The sequence below is a fragment of the Papilio machaon genome, chromosome 3 (genome assembly GCF_912999745.1).
Source record: "Papilio machaon chromosome 3, ilPapMach1.1, whole genome shotgun sequence".
Classification (NCBI taxonomy): domain Eukaryota; kingdom Metazoa; phylum Arthropoda; class Insecta; order Lepidoptera; family Papilionidae; genus Papilio; species Papilio machaon.
The window spans coordinates 1,412,400-1,428,836 of NC_059988.1; the positions used below are offsets into that span (position 1 = coordinate 1,412,400).

The 16,437-nt window shown below is 32.4% G+C and overlaps 1 protein-coding gene across 1 annotated transcript in view; it reads left to right on the forward strand.

Annotated features, from left to right (window-relative positions):
• Nucleotides 1-16,437, forward strand: part of LOC106711014 (diacylglycerol kinase eta) — a 79,868-nt gene that overhangs the window by 10,352 nt on the left and 53,079 nt on the right. Inside the window, 1 exon segment of the mRNA XM_045686298.1 lies at nt 5,199-5,309. Coding sequence (XP_045542254.1) covers nt 5,199-5,309 — 111 coding nt within the window.

Below are 16,437 nucleotides of genomic sequence, written 5' to 3' on the forward strand. Positions count from 1 at the left end.
CAGCGACTCAGTCTGAGCACAATTTTAAAAAAAAACTTAGTAAGTAGCCTAGGTGTCTTCCAGCCTATGTTCTACATGTGCCAAATTTCAAGAAGATTCGTTGAGCCGTGCCGGAGATATCTTCTAACAAACATCCATACATCTAAACTTTCGCCTTTATAATATTAATAAGTCAAGATTTTAATCAAAGTGAACTATAGATCCTGTGACCATAAACAAATGAAATTAATTTAGGACGACATAAATGCGAAGAAAATAATCTCACAGCTAACACTAGCACTGAAGATGGACCCCCGACGGGACCAAAACTAATCGGTACCGGCACCGGATGATCACACGTGAGTTAAGCTGTACTTAGTTAATTTATTAACACAGGTCTATTTTCTAATAAATGTATTTTATGCAAAGTTTTATGAAATAAAGACAGTTCAGCTCAACAAGTACATGACAAAATCCGGCTTCGTTTGGCTACGAGAACGTAAGTAAACTAATCAGAATATCGTAAACAGTGTGTCGGCCGCGCTTGTTTTATCGTCGATACTTCTTTTTGATTTCAGTTTATTTATCTGCTAGAGCTTTCAACGCGTCTCATTATAGCTTTGGCGCTGTTTTATCATCTTTAACCAATTATAAAGTTGCGTACACTATGAATTCTTAGTTTATTAGTAAATCAGGCCATCTTTTAGGTATTAATAATAAATCACCGTGCTTGAAATATACTCGCAATAATTTTACAAATGTTCATTTCGTTCACAAGCTGACTATTTTTGTAGAAACTTTGATTCGTATTATTTTCCTAAGTGTACCAACGTTATACGATGGTGTGATAATCTTACTTATATTATAAACAAGCTTTTACCCGCGACTCCGTCCGCGCGAAATAAAAAAAATGCACACAAGATAAAAAAGTTCCTATGTCCGTCTCCTATATATATATATATATATATTTATATATAGATAAATGTGAAAATTTAGATGGATGGATGTTTGTTGGAAGGTATCTCCGGAACGGCTCAACGGATCTTGATGAAATTTGGCAAAGATATAACTAGTCAACAAGAATAGAACATAGTCTGGAAGAACACATAGGCTATTTATAAAGTTTTTTTAAATTAATCTAAGTTTGTTTAAATATTTATTACCATTACCATTTAAAGCAGAAATCATAATTAAATTGGAAATAAATGGACCTAAAATTTCTTGTTAAAACAAAAGCTATCGTAACCGTACTAGAATATTAAAAATAAATAGTACAAATAGAATAAAATGAATGTTACTTCGCTAGTCATTTGTTATGTCTTTATTTGAAGGAAAGCGCCGTCATCGACCTCAGTGAATAGTTAATGTTTTCTATTCGAGTGCGCATGAGTTATTATCATTGATCATGTTGATACGTTTGGCGGCGCGCCGAGCGCATGAAAAATGGCAGCCGAGAGACTATTAACGCGTAGGGTCTAAATGCTTCTACTACGATATTAATGAAGTGCTTGTATTAACAAGCTCGAATTAATGATGTGAAAACGGTCGAGAGGATTAGATAAGAATCCAATATTTCAAAACGTTATTGAGTGAATGCTAATGTACTATGAAAACGTTAAAAGAAAGTTATGTTGAGGATACGATACCCTTTTAACTACATTTTTTACTTCTGTTTTATTTCATTCAAAAAAGTTCATAGCTCGCTGTTCAATTTGATTATATTATAAAAAATAATTCCGTGGTTTCGTTTTATAAAACTGGAGTTAGTGAACACAGAGTTATTGCTTCACTCAGATTCTTAATTGAGCGCTTAGTGAGGCGTGCATGCTTCCCAGGCACACACACTAAGTGCGATAGCTACAGGATTAAAAAGATCTGATTTGTCTCTATATTTACGTCTCGTCTTATTTTCGCTTCAATAGAAATTCGTTCTTAAAGTTTAATCAATTCATTATTTATTAAAACAATTTCGCTTGAGGTGTTTGACTTTCTACTCTATCGTCTGGTTCACAAAATGTAACTAATTACAAAACAAAGTGCGTTAATCTTAAAACTTTCCTGTTTCTTAGAAATTTATTATAATATTGAAGTGTAATTATAATTTGATTAATCCTATTTATTTACCTTTTCCAAGTATTATGTTCAAACAGAATAAATTACACAAAAGCTATAAAATAGCTTTTTTTTAATTTGCGCCGATAAATCGAAATAGGTTGACTGATACTAACACATTGGTAGCTGCAAGGTCTATTTTCATACACACATGCACTCACATACAAATCTTTAACTAGATTTTCACCCCCAATTCACACGGGCGATTTTTATCGCGCGTTAAAATAGAACAATTTACACAGATCTGTTCATACAGTAGCGTTTTTAAAACGCAACGCTTTTTTATCGAGCGGTTACATGCGTCTTTGATTGTTTTCAATAAAGTTACTTCATCTCAACCTCTTTTGCTTTCTTTAAATTGTGTTTGACATATTATTACATTGTGATATTTTTTGTGCACTGATCAATGTATTTTTGAATATGAGTTTCGGCAGTGGAAACCCAGTCTTAGCTGACTTTGAAAAATTGAAGTCAATTCAGTTTAATTCGAAACAACATTGAATTGATTTTTATCGTTTCACTGACTACGATGGGATATTTTTTTTAAGTCAATGTTAGTTTTATTCTGATTTTAAATTTTCCGAGTACAGAAGACGAGTTGTTTTTCCAGGTACAGAATATGCAATTAATATTTGAATATTATAATAATATCACGAGTGCATTGTAAAAGTTTATTATTAAATATAACTTAGCGAAAAATATGCTCTCATAAAATGCTCTGCATAAAAATTGGACCGAGTCATAGAATCCTTTGACAATAGATCTTAAATACCATACCTACATTATTCTTTGTGGCTTTTTTCAACACAAAGGAATGGTTGACGACTACAGATTATTGCCAAAAAAATTATTTCATACTTTTCATAATTGACAGAAACAATTATTTTCTCTGTAAAACGATTCTCTTTGAAGGTAATTGTTACGGACGCTTTGAGATATATTATTATAATCCGGTTACGTTGAACGCATAAATTTATCATATATTAATATGTGATTTATACAATTTATGCAAATAAAGGAAATGAATCTCTTGTAGCATAATTTGCTGGCATTATTTGTAATTGAATGATTGTTTGTGGTATATTTGCATAACGAATATTTTAACTGAAGTTAAGCAAGTTTGTCTATAGCATGTTGTATCTACCCTTTAATCAGTAGCAGTCAATTAGTGGTTCGAATAAATATAATGGTTCGTCTTAATGTTTTATTTTAAATGCACTATTCGATTTTGCATTATTTTAATCAAGACGAGCGCAGATTACCCAAAATAATGCTATAATTTTTACAGTTTTGGTAATGCACTTCACTAAAAAAAACTATAATTCTTTCAAATTTGAGTTTTAGTAAAGTTCTTTCAATTTATTACAAGATCTATCGTAAAAATTCTATTTCATGTAATAAATATAAGATTTTATTTTATTGGAATTTTGTTGTATATTGTAACGCCATCTGTTAGAAAATAATACAATCAATAAGATTTATATTTTCTTTCTGATGTTTGACAAACTTCACCGCAAGTACATTTCGACGTTCTATTAGTATATTGGCAGACCGCCTGTGAACTAAAAGCAACATTAGTATTAAATACACCCTGTATCGTGTTACTAGGTCAGCCTTTCGTTTTAAATGTTTACTATGAAATTCTAGAGGCCATTAAAGGGGTGTTAAAATTTCATCGCCCTCTAGCGTATAAACTAAGCAACTATTTGTGGCAAAACAATTTGTACTATAATTTTTAGACTAAACGAATCTCAGTATGAATTTTTAGTATAGTACAATGTTTATTATTCGAAGGGTTATTTATAAAATAAATATAAATTTAATTTACATCTACTTTTGTTTTTTTTTTACGTTAGTTTCAGATTTCCATTTCCATCTTAATTAGTCTCTGGTCTTGAGTTAAAAGCATACTTAACCGACATGGAAGCGATGGAAGTTGTATTAATTATATCAAAGTGCTTAATGCATTTCGCATTAACTTCCCGCTACGGCCATATAAAAAACTGTACGAAAATTATATCGCTAATGTAAACTTTATTTTTAGCAAACAATATTTCATTTTATTTATGAAACATGAGAGACGTTTCACAACATTGAACACTTTTTCCTACGGGGGGTCTTAATGTCTGGTTTACATAATACCAGTACAGTAGGACAGTAGCCCTAAAAATGAGCGTTGGTATCAGCATCATCAGCTCACTGTACGACTCCACCGAGGGGCTCGGAGCGTACCCTGAGTTAGGGGTGACTAGGGCAACCACGCTGGAGCAGTGCGGTTTGATTGACTTCACACATATCTTTGAATTTATTCTGATATGTGCAGGTTGCATCACGATGTTTTCCTTCGCTGTAAGAACGCGCTGGCATACAACTGGCTTAATGTAAACTAACTGGCGCCAGTGAGTATATACAGTTCAATACTAGACCAGCGCTACTGTCCTACTGTAATGACATCATGTAAACCAGTCATAAATTTAAATAGTCAAAGAAGCTACGCCGAATTCAATTAGAATGTACTGCATATTTTTATTTATATATTACGATATATTATTATATTTTATAACAATTTGTAAGGCTGCTAAGGCTTTATATTGATACAATTTTCGTAACTTAATGCTCTACGAGTATGATTTGATTAATTCTGCTCAATACTAAGGGATGACTTATAAATGTTATAGATTCTGTTATATTAATAACAAAGATTGATGTAGCTGTGTATTGATATTCTCGAGACGTTCTATAAGATATTAATTTAACCTGTCTATATATAGGTTGTTAATTTAATCTATATATTCGTAGCTAAGTACATAAAGAAACAGCTTTTGCAGGTCATCACTAAGACGTTAGTTGAAACGTTAGATGTCAGTTGAAACTAGAAGTTTTAGTTGAATATCGCTGTTCCCTTCTTGATACTTCTTTTAGTAATGTTGTAATAATAATAATAGTGATAATTTTTATTGAATAGACACACATTTTAACATATAAAAAAACAGTTTCAGTTTACGAGTAAAATCACAGTTACCAAAAAAAAATTTTTGCACACAATTTTTGTTAACATTTCAAATAAGCTCGTAATGTGAAGCTGTAGATATGTTTGTTGTCTACAGCCAGTGGTGAAGGAGGGCTACCTGATGAAGCAGACGCGCAGCTTCCAGCGCTGGCAGCGCCGCTACTTCCGGTTGCGTGGCCGTACGCTCTACTACGCTAAGGAAAAGGAGGTGAGTTATTTTTGAAACATATAAGTAGAAGTTATATAAGTCGTCGAAATGATCCAAAAAATTGCCAATTATTTGTATTTATGTGTATTAAAGATATAATTAATCAACCTTATATTGAAATATTTTACTCATTTATAATAAAGCTTTGAGCTTTAATACGTAAAATGGAACGTAGGCCTTTCGTCATATTAATCGATATATCTCGTATACCAATTCTTTAAAAGTTTCTGAGTTTAATAACAGATTGAGTTATAGAAAGAAATAAAACTTATAGAAGATAGAAAAAGGTAGAAATAGAAAGTAGAAATAAGAGTGGAGTGGAGTAGATAGTGAAAAGAGTGGAAATCTCCGTCCTCATCAAACCGGCAAAGAAATTGAAAAAATCCAAGATACCTATCATCTCGTATAATTTATCATTTACTTAATGGAACTCTATGAAGATGATGGAGTGTAGCTGGATTATTTAGTAAGCGCCATATTTGTTTTGACATTAATATTGATGACGTGTATGATTGATTATTTTGTACGAATAGTCCTTTGTTAAGCTCTGATGATATATTTTGTAAAGCATCAAGTGTGAATATATAAACATTTGATCATGTGAATGAATTCTAATTGATCTTATTTTAATCCCTTTGTTACAAGTATATTTTTATGCTCTCTGACTAAACTAACCAAGATAATGGTCCGATAAAATTAACAGCGATAAATGCGGTATGGTTCATAAAAGTTTGTCGGACTATAAGTTGCTTGTTCTACATTTATAACTTAGAAAACCACAATTAAATATAGTATTTAAACGACACGTTTATAAACAAACTTATCTGTTTTTTGAGGTCAAAACAGTTAAGATCTTAATGCAAGACGGAGCTAGTATTTTTAGTGTAATGTCATAGATGGCGCTCTCGCTGATCGGCAAATTTGTAAAGTATTGCAAATATGCAAACTAGTTAGACGTATCAAAAGAAAAAGTTTTATAAAAATGCACTCAAAAGTAACGTAAAAAAACAATTTCAAACAAAATTCACTCAAAAGTAACATAAAAAAACAATTTCAAACAAAATGCATTCAAAAGTACCATAAAAAACAATCTCAAACAAAATACACTAAAAAGAAACAAAATAATGTCATGAAAACTTCTTTCTTTCTTTCTTCTCTCTTTCAAAAACCCTCTAAACTCTAAAGAAAGTTCTCTTCTTTCTTGTAACATGTCTATATTGTATAATTATTGTTATTTCGCAGTCGGTGTCGGCCGAAGTAAATAGGTGACATTTTATATTTGAGATGTATTAGACATACTTACGTTTATGTCCCTACTTAGGCCGAAACCGACTCCAAAATAACAATAATTATACAATATAGACATGTTACAAGAAAGAAGAGAACTTTCTTTAGAGTTTAGAGACACGCAAAATACGCGCTTGTCGTGGAGTTGCGGAAAACTGAGCCCCTACTACTAACTACTAGAGTTTAGAGAGTTTTCATGACATTATTTTGTTTCTTTTTAGTGCATTTTGTTTGAAATTGTTTTTTTATGTTACTTTTGAGTGCATTTTGTTTGAAATCGGTTTTTTTAGGTTACTTTTGAGTGCATTTTGTTTGAAATTGTTTTTTTATGTTACTTTTGAGTGCATTTTGTTTGAAATTGTTTTTTTTAGGTTACTTTTGAGTGCATTTTGTTTGAGATTGTTTTTTTTGAAGTCGGCTATTTTTTTTTCTTAAAATTTTTGTTTTATTTCACAATTTTTAGTGAATTTGAAGTTCAATTACAAATTTCGTTAATACGTATAAGAACATAAATAAGACAAATAAAGAAAAGGACTTTCCTATTTGATATGTGTGTACTTCAATTCAAAAACTAATTTAGAATGCAGCAGATAACCACTTATCCTTTAAACAATTAAATAATTATCAAAATCGGTATACAAATTGAAAATTACCGAACTAATACATCGTAGCGTGCCTTTAATTTTGTCCAGCCGCGCGCCGCACTAGCATTTTTCGAATGCGCGTAGTTTTTAATAATTTAATATCTTCCAAACTATTGATCAGAATTACATAGTTTAAAGGCTAATGTAATCTGCATTTAATACTCTAGCCATCAAACATATTTATTTGGATAAGGATTCATATCGAATATAATATAATAGCGCCGTAAGCTTACGACGCTGTTTTTCGTGTGCATTTTAATCGAAGTTTGTTCACAATAACATGGTTTTTGTGAGACATCCATAGATGATAGATATATGCCACCGAAGACTTTTATTTAGCAAATTTAAGGATCTATAATTACTCCATACATCATTTTTATGTAAGTCATATAGTTTGACCTACGTAAGCCCAGAAAGCAAAATTGTGCTTTTCGTGTAGCATTTTTCGTTTCCGCGTAATTTTATTCTTACGATATCTCCTAAACTATTAGACAGAATGATATAGTTTTAATTGCAAATATAATCTACATTAAATTCTCTTGATAATGAACATGTTTATTTACATAAGGGTTAATACTGAACTCGAATAATAGCGTCGGAAATAGGGCATGAATTTAATTTATGTTTCTGAAGAAAAAAATGGTTATTGTGAGAAAACTATAAAAGATAGATATATGCTATCGCGGACTTTTATTTAGCACATTTAAAGAGCTACAATTCGCCATACATCATTTTTATCTAGGTCCTATAGTTTAGCCTACGTAAGCGCTGAAAGCAAAATTGTCCCTAATTGTCGCAACAAATTTTGAAGCTAAATTCAAAATCTACTAGTCTTCTAGTTATTTAAAAAAAAAAACAAAAAAATGGGACCCACCTGCAAGCACTTCCTTTCGATTAAAATATTTTTCATCAAAATCGGACCACCAGGGGCGGAGTTTCGCGGTAACACACATAAAAAAAAAAAAAAATACAGTCGAATTGATAACCTCCTTCTTTTTGAAGTCGGCTAAAAAATCATCAACGTTAATTATATTTGTAACAACCACATAATTTTTCAGCTATTTAATATATCAAAAGGGACAGTAAAAGAACATTTTGTACGAGGAATGAAAATTTGAACAACATTCTGATTATTTTTGAGTTGTTATCTATTAATTGTCAATGTTACGCATCAATTGTTTTTCCTCGTGAGTTAACCTCTCTTTTGTTTTGTCGTATACCGTATTGTAGAATTGTTTGAACGCTCCGAGCGTAACGTATTACTGATTGGATGCATTCGCGCGTGAGTTTAGTGAGCAAAATTGTTGAATTGTTCTCGATCTTCAATTAAATTTAATCAACTAATTGCTTCAGGCAAATGGTACAGTCCGCAGCAAAATGTCACTGTTACACAAATGGTTCTCTTGACCGGTACAATATCAGACATAAGAACTGAAAAGGATGTATGAAATTGATATTATATTGACTTGAAAATAATTTATTCGAATTATTCAGGTTTAAAAAAATATTTATACCCTATTAGGATTATGCGGCAACCGTGCAAACTTTTCTTTTATAAGCGGTGACGCTTTGTAGCTCGCTAATGCGATAAAATGTTGAAAGAAAAACTTTGTATTAGTCATAGAGTTTTTTAATCAATTTAATAGTCTTTAGCCTTTATTTATCTACTAGCTGTCGTCCGCAACTCCGTCTAAGCTTAATTAAAAAAAAAAACTTAAAAAGCCTTTGTGTTTTTCCAGACTATGTTCTACATCTGTTCCAAATTTCATCAAGATCCGTTGAGTCGTTACGGAGATACCTTCAAAAAAACATCCATCCATCTAAACATTCGCATTTATAATATGAGTAAGATTAGTTTGGGCTTAATATTTGACATGAGAATTGATCTAACGCATTGTGACCTACATATGTCTTTTTTTTTTTTTTTTTTTATAAGAGAAGGGGGCAAACGAGCAGCGAGAACACCAAGGTGTTCATCGACGCCCATGGACATCTGCAATACCAGAGGAATCGCAGATGCGTTGCCGGCCTTTGAGAAGGTGATACGCTCGCTTCTTGAAGGACCCTAAGTCGTAGCGGTTTGGAAATACCGCCGAGGACAGACCATTCCACAACGCGGCGGTACGCGGTAGAAAGCTACGCGAAAACCGCACGGTTGTGGATTGCCAGTCTTACCATTTAACCTCTTACCGTGGTTTTTTGAGACCAAAATCTCCGTCTAAAATATATTGTTATTTCTGTTTTGTCAGATAATGACAGGAATGAAGATATGTTTTACACAGATATTTTGGTCTCAGAAACCCTCGGTTTATTATACGGACTGATTTTCTTTTGTTTAATAATGTGTAAATTTTGAATTGATATAACAAGATTTTATAATAAACTAGCTTTTACCCGCGACTCCGTCCGCGCGGAATGAAAAATAGAAAACGGGGTAAAAATTATCCTATGTCCGTTTCCTGGTTCTAAGCTACCTGCCCACCAATTTTCAGTCAAATCGATTCAGCCGTTCGTGAGTTATAAATAGTGTAACTAACACGACTTTCTTTTATATATATAAGATAGATATAGCAATGGATTCCATTAGATTTCATGCTCAAATGTCTTTATTAGATGGAGGGGAACGTCGCTTGAGTTTCATTGAGCGGATAATTTGCTATGGACGCATTTTTCTAGAAGGATATGTGCATTTGATAATGACAGATGTATAATTTTAAAATAGATATTATTTTATCAATACTTTGATTTTGTTTTTCGACGATAATTTTAAGATTTAAATTTCGCTGGTTAGCAATGCTACACTATCTAATAACTTAATAATCTTGATTGCGTAAATAATAAAGTGTGACAAATGTTTTTTTTTTCGCTGTCGACCTATCAGGCATGATAGCTTTATTAAAATACTTTATATCTTTGGTAATTAATAATATTAGTCAGACAAACCTCATCAAAGGGAAGGAATTTAATAAGTGAAACAATGTAGTGCCTCACATCGTGATCAATCAAAGTTTCGTATTAGACGAAATCAAATGACAAGTCTGTGGTCGTTGGGAAGCGGATAAAATGGAAATTTTCCGCCCGAGAAAGCCTTTGACGCAGACAATATAGTTAAACTTACTTTAAATAAAAATCTTATAACTAGATTATAAGATATACGAGAGAAAGTTGTGTGTGTTTATCTTGGAAATTACTTGAAGGGTTTAACAGCTTTTTTAAGTTATTTCAAGTAAACAATGACAGGGTCTTATTGTTATAATAGTATAATACAATGGTATTTATTTAATAGAACGAAAATCTCCCAAAGTATTCATTGCGGTACGTTCGAGCTTGCTGTAAGCATCCCATTGTCCCATATAATCCGGATAACTCAACACACTCGCACACACACACGCATGAATCATCATCGAGAACTGACTTGCCGGCCATTTGCTACAGTCGTCAGATTAAATGCGTTTACATTTCGGCTAAGCTAAGGACGTGTCGTTGGAGATGTTCGGGGGATGACAGCGCGGGCGGGCGGGCCCCGAGGGGAGCGGGCTGAGCAGATAACACCTGGCAGACGGCTGGGCGCCACTACCCCGATGCCTGAAAAGCTTAGTCGCGCGCAAACCGCCCGCCCAATAACACGTTAGTCCCGTACTGTGCGCCCTATGAGCTTTGCGATCCTTTGCCGCTCAAATTATTAATGAAAAACATTCGATAATTATTTAATTTACTTTAGACAAGCTTATATAAGTATAATACACTAGTTACAGTTTGTTTTTGTGGTTCATATATTGTGTTGTCGTGTTTAAATTATGACCCGGTGTTATTTTGGGCATTCTTACACAATTTTCAACGTACACATTCGCAGTACAACAGGTCAGCGATCGTCAAATTGTGAGTACATTTTACATTTGCGTAAAAATAATATTAACTGTTTGTTTATACGATTTCCCGCCCGGTCGGTCCATGGCACGTTTTACGTGCAACAAGAAAAGTTTGGGAATATACGAAATGTGCTTTCTTATTTTATACATAATCAAGGTTTTTTTTTATTGCTTTTTTAATCTGTGAGAGTCTCGCAACTGCTCCATTTCGCGAGAGTCATGGTGAAATATAGTAAGCTAACCGCTAACCTACGGTAGTTGGCGAGCCTCTTTAATAAGAAAAGAATACTCGGCTATATTTTACTGATACCTTTGATAAGTTTTCTCTGACATCCAGCCTTTTTAAATGTGACTACAAATAACGAAATATATCTAATAGTTAATACGTGTTAAAACTTCATTTGAATTTATTCAATTCATCAAATGTTTGTCAAATATTCCTCGGAAATAAAATGCAAAATGCTACAGATAATTACAAAATTAGAACATTCGCATCTCTTTATGGATCATAATTTTAAGGGATATATTAACTGGGATCCTAAATTAAACATCCTTAAAATGTTAATTTTATAAATAATGCAAGAAACAAACATTTTTAATGTCCTTAGTTATTTATTATCATTAAACAGCAATCAGAACCTAAAATGCATAGCTAAGAAGACGAGAGTAATTAAAAGGAATTAAGAAAAAGTCATATGTCTCTTTAAATTGTAACTGTAAATTAATTTTTATTCCATAATCAATTGTGAAGTGAGTCAAGAATATAGAGATGGTCATAGAGAAGAATCTATTTTATTTCAAGTTATTCTCAAGTAGGTTTGGCGACAGGCAGGCGGGCCGGCTGTAAAAAATGAAGCCAAATCTTTAAGGTTTATAACCATGTGCGCCGACCCCACGTAAGTAGGATAAGGCCAAGGAGATGATGATTCAATAATCATCAACATCCCGCAATGCAGAAGCTACGGATAAACGCAGCAATTTTAATATATTCATTTTCTAATAAATTAATATTTTAAATCCAAAAACCGATTATACACGAGTACGTTAAAATTAGCATTATAAACTCGCTCCAGTTCGTTGATTTGCGAAGTTTGTTTAAACAGAAAGTTGGTTGTGTTTATAATTAATAGACTTGGGATTTTCCAAATTACAAAGGAGTATTGTTTGAATTTAATTAGTTTAATTATGACAATTTTTGATGAATCGACATTGAAATTGGATCTGTAGTGCTTCTTTTTCTTAACGTTGTTTGAAGTTGTACATCCTTAGCTTTTACTCTACTGAAAGTCGTCTGAAATTACTTTTTAAATAGGAAACGGATAACGAGTATATCATTAAACTAACAAAACAGTCTACTTTGACATTTATGAGCGTTTAAGTTTTATTTTTTTACAAATAGCTGTGCCCGCGACTTCGTCTGCATGAAATACAATCTTTTGGCTGCATTTCTAGATATAGTGGCATTTATTTTTTTAATTTATAAACTTTTAATACATTACAAAAAACATAATAATCTTACAAAATATTCACATTCCCGTACAAACTTTCATCTAATACAACTAGTGATTGTTTTACAAAAGTTTAATAAAAGCTTTTTTTTTCATTTTTTTTAAGCTGAATAAAAGATTATTGAAAAATATGTTTGAAATCTTAACAGTTAAGTTGATTTTTCTTTCCATCGCAAAAGTTTCTATGAGTAATATAACATCTATAAAACCATTCATATGGTAATAAAAAAAGGAAAAGTTTTCCAACTGTGAGCATAAACAATGTAAAGTTGCCATATGTCGCAAGAATAAAATTTCCAATTTATAACAATCCAGATGTCCAAACTATTTTTTTTGATATTGAAAAAGCTAGTGCTTGACGACGATCCCACCCGATAAGGTGATGATGTGGTCTAAAGATGGTACGCGCTAGCTTTGTAAATGCCTATTCACTCTACTCTTGAAGGCCTCCACGTCGTACTTGGACGGAAAAACTGACGCCGGTCACTTATTCCAATCCTGTGCAGTACGCACAAGGAATGACGATTCAAACCTTTTCGTTTGAACGTGCGGCACGTCTACTACGTATGGATGGATTATGAACATTACATATTAATTTGAATTTACAGTGGTAGATCCCGCAACAACAATATTTGTTGGGTGCACGAATTGGTCGGGTCGACCGGTGCAATACCATGACTACACAGAAGACAGGCGTGAAGTGGAAGCAATTCCGCGTTTCGTCTGATGAGTGTGGTACCGGAGGCCTTATTTTAGTACTCTTTCCCTTCCCATCCTTTTCTAATAAGAAATTGGATTTGGCGGAAGAGGGGACGCATAGGAAAGAGAAATATCCCATTTCTGTGCGTCCCCTTCTCCGTTGATTAAAGGTAGGCAACTCATCTGCATTTGCGGATGTCTATGGGCAACGGTCGCCTCGCTATTGCGGCGAATCCAGGTGGCCGTTTGCTCATTTGCCACATTATGATATAAAAAAAATGAATTTAGTTTCAATTTTATAATTATAATCATATATGGACTATAATAGAATTCATTCTATCGTTAAAGATACAAGAATTGTATAGACCTTTTCCTGTGTAACGACTTGAATTGAACCTTCTACTGCTTTTATATCGCCCGTTATTAAGTGAGAAAAGGGAACATAATAGAACCTTTTTGTGTCACTTACGGGAAATCGTTAAAACCTGTTAAGTGGGATGTCAGAAACGTTAATCGAAGGTTGGTCGTGATTAAACTCAACTGTGAAGTGGAATTATAGTTAATTCTGTATAATAATTGTACAAAATACTGTAATTTCATTACAGTTAATTCACACTTCATACTAACGTTATAAATGCGAATGGATGGATGGATGGTAGCAAATAGCTCTAAAACGGCTAAACAGATCTGGTATAGATCATAGGCTACTTACAATTGCCCTATTTAATAAAGTGTCTCAGCACCTGTTGCGGTGCGCTCGAGGATGGCCATCGGGGGGATTTTAGTGGGTCAAACCCCACATATAGCCATGTCTTGCTCCTAAAAATCAGGATTTCTTTTGTTGATTATCCCCCAATACCAAAAAAAGCTACTTACCATTGTTTTTTTTTTTAGTTTTTGTACCATGTTGTCATTTGAAATATAAGTTTTTTCTCTTTGATTTTATATCCCTGCTAAAACGTTAAATGAAAAAGAAATATTATGTTATTTTACAAAATATATCAAATATCCAAGCCATTTTGACACAGTATCCGACAAAAGCATCTGATTGAAAATCAACATGGCGTCAGCGATAGAGACATGCAAAATTATATATTGAAATTTACGTTTGCATTTCCATTTACGAACCAAACAACTAAACTAAAAAACAAACAATATGTATAGTAGTAAAAGCTATATTTTAAACTTTTGCATTATAAAGTATGAATATTTTACATCAGCGTGTTTTCATTTAATTAATTTGAAACTTTTGCTGCAAACAAACCTTATCTGAAATAATGCTTTAAATTGCTTTAAAGTGAGTTGATAATTTTAATAAAAATTAAATATACTAATTTCTTGTTTTAATCTAGTTATGAAAGCATTTATATTGGATTTTAAGTGAATCTTAATGGAATATTGGTTTATATTTATATTATAATCGTCTATAATATTGTGATAAAACATTGGTGGTTTATTCCCCGTATGAGCGTGGACGTAAGTTGTAATTTGAAAAACAAACAAATAAGCCTAATAAAAAATTTAATAAGCCACACCACTGCATAAAAGAACTAACCGGAGCCACTAACCTAAATAAAGCTTTATTGCTACTTTATAGACGTAACAATTACGAATGACTTAAATTACGAATGCCATAGTCCAATGTTTTACGTTTGACATTTTATGAAGTAATTTTAGAATGACCATTTTGGCATACATAGTGTGAAGCCAAATAGGTTGCGTTCCCTAAAATCACTGTAATAGATAAATTTTCTATTATTTTAATTGACTTTAGTGGGTGATTTTTATTTAATTAATTGTTAATGTAAACGAGTAATTTTATCCTACGCAGTTAGCTCCCGGGGGCCACAGACGTAAGGTAACCTTTGTGAATATAGTAATTAAGTGATCTAATTCAACTTTAATTTTTCAATGATAAATTATAAATTAGAAGCCCTTTTTTAATATAGTTGCCAGACAGATAATGAACCGCATATATACTCCAGTCATGTTATTACATGTACAAAAATATATAGACATCCCACTCATTTTCTTTAATAAAACAGAGATAACGATAAGTTTTTAATGTTTCGGCGGTGGAAATTATTTGGTAATATTTTTATTTTGCAAAACATGATATATGTATTATCTTTTATATAGTTACCAAATTGATGACTCATCAACCGCATAATGTTTCGCAATTCATTCACATGATAAATTGCAAAATGCCCTCCAGAAGGAGGAGGAGGGGGGCAGAAGCCCTGCGTCAAAAATGTTAATTTGTAGCTTACTAAATGTGTTTCTCGCACTAAATATATATAAAAATATCTGTCGCCCGCGACTCCGTCAGCGCTGAATAAAAAAATGTAAATACATTAAATAATAACTAGCCTATGTGTTCTTACAGACTAAATTCTATATATGTGTTAAATTTTACCAAGATCCATTAAGCCGTTACGGAGATACCTTCTAACAAACGTCCATCCATCCCTCAGTCCATCCATCTAAACCAGGGATCCCCAAACTATTTTGAACTAGTGACCCCCTTTTCCAAAATGAACCGTTGCCACAGACAGCCACTAAACTTTTGCATTTATAATATTAGTAAGAAGTAAGGTATACACTTTTATCATGGCAGTAGCAAAGCCCCATGTTTGATTTAAAATTCATATGTCTATAACAGAAGTTTGTTTGCGTGCACTAAAAATTTGTGCTATCTAATACTTTGGAAGAGACGCCTAGCCTCGTAGCTGCTTGCCTTTGATTTTGAAGTAAGCAGAAAATTAAATCGTCTGAGCATCGTGCTTTGAAATTAACCCTAAGGCTTTCTTTGCCTTCTCACGAAACATTGTTAGTGCATCGAAGAGAAAAAGTATGTTGTTAATAAAATTTTTAAGTAGATTGCACTGGAAAATTTAAAAATAAAAATATAATTTTTATTTTGATTACTTTGTTGAGATCATTTTATAAAGACTAAGTCTTGATTTAGCATGTACTTTATTAATTTAACTAAAAATAAAATCAAAACGTATATCTGTTTTTTTTTTTAATAAATTGTTACATTTTTTAAACATAATTCTTGTACATAAAACCAAATTTTGAAAAATAGCACAGTATATTTTAAACGCTCGTAAAGAAAATT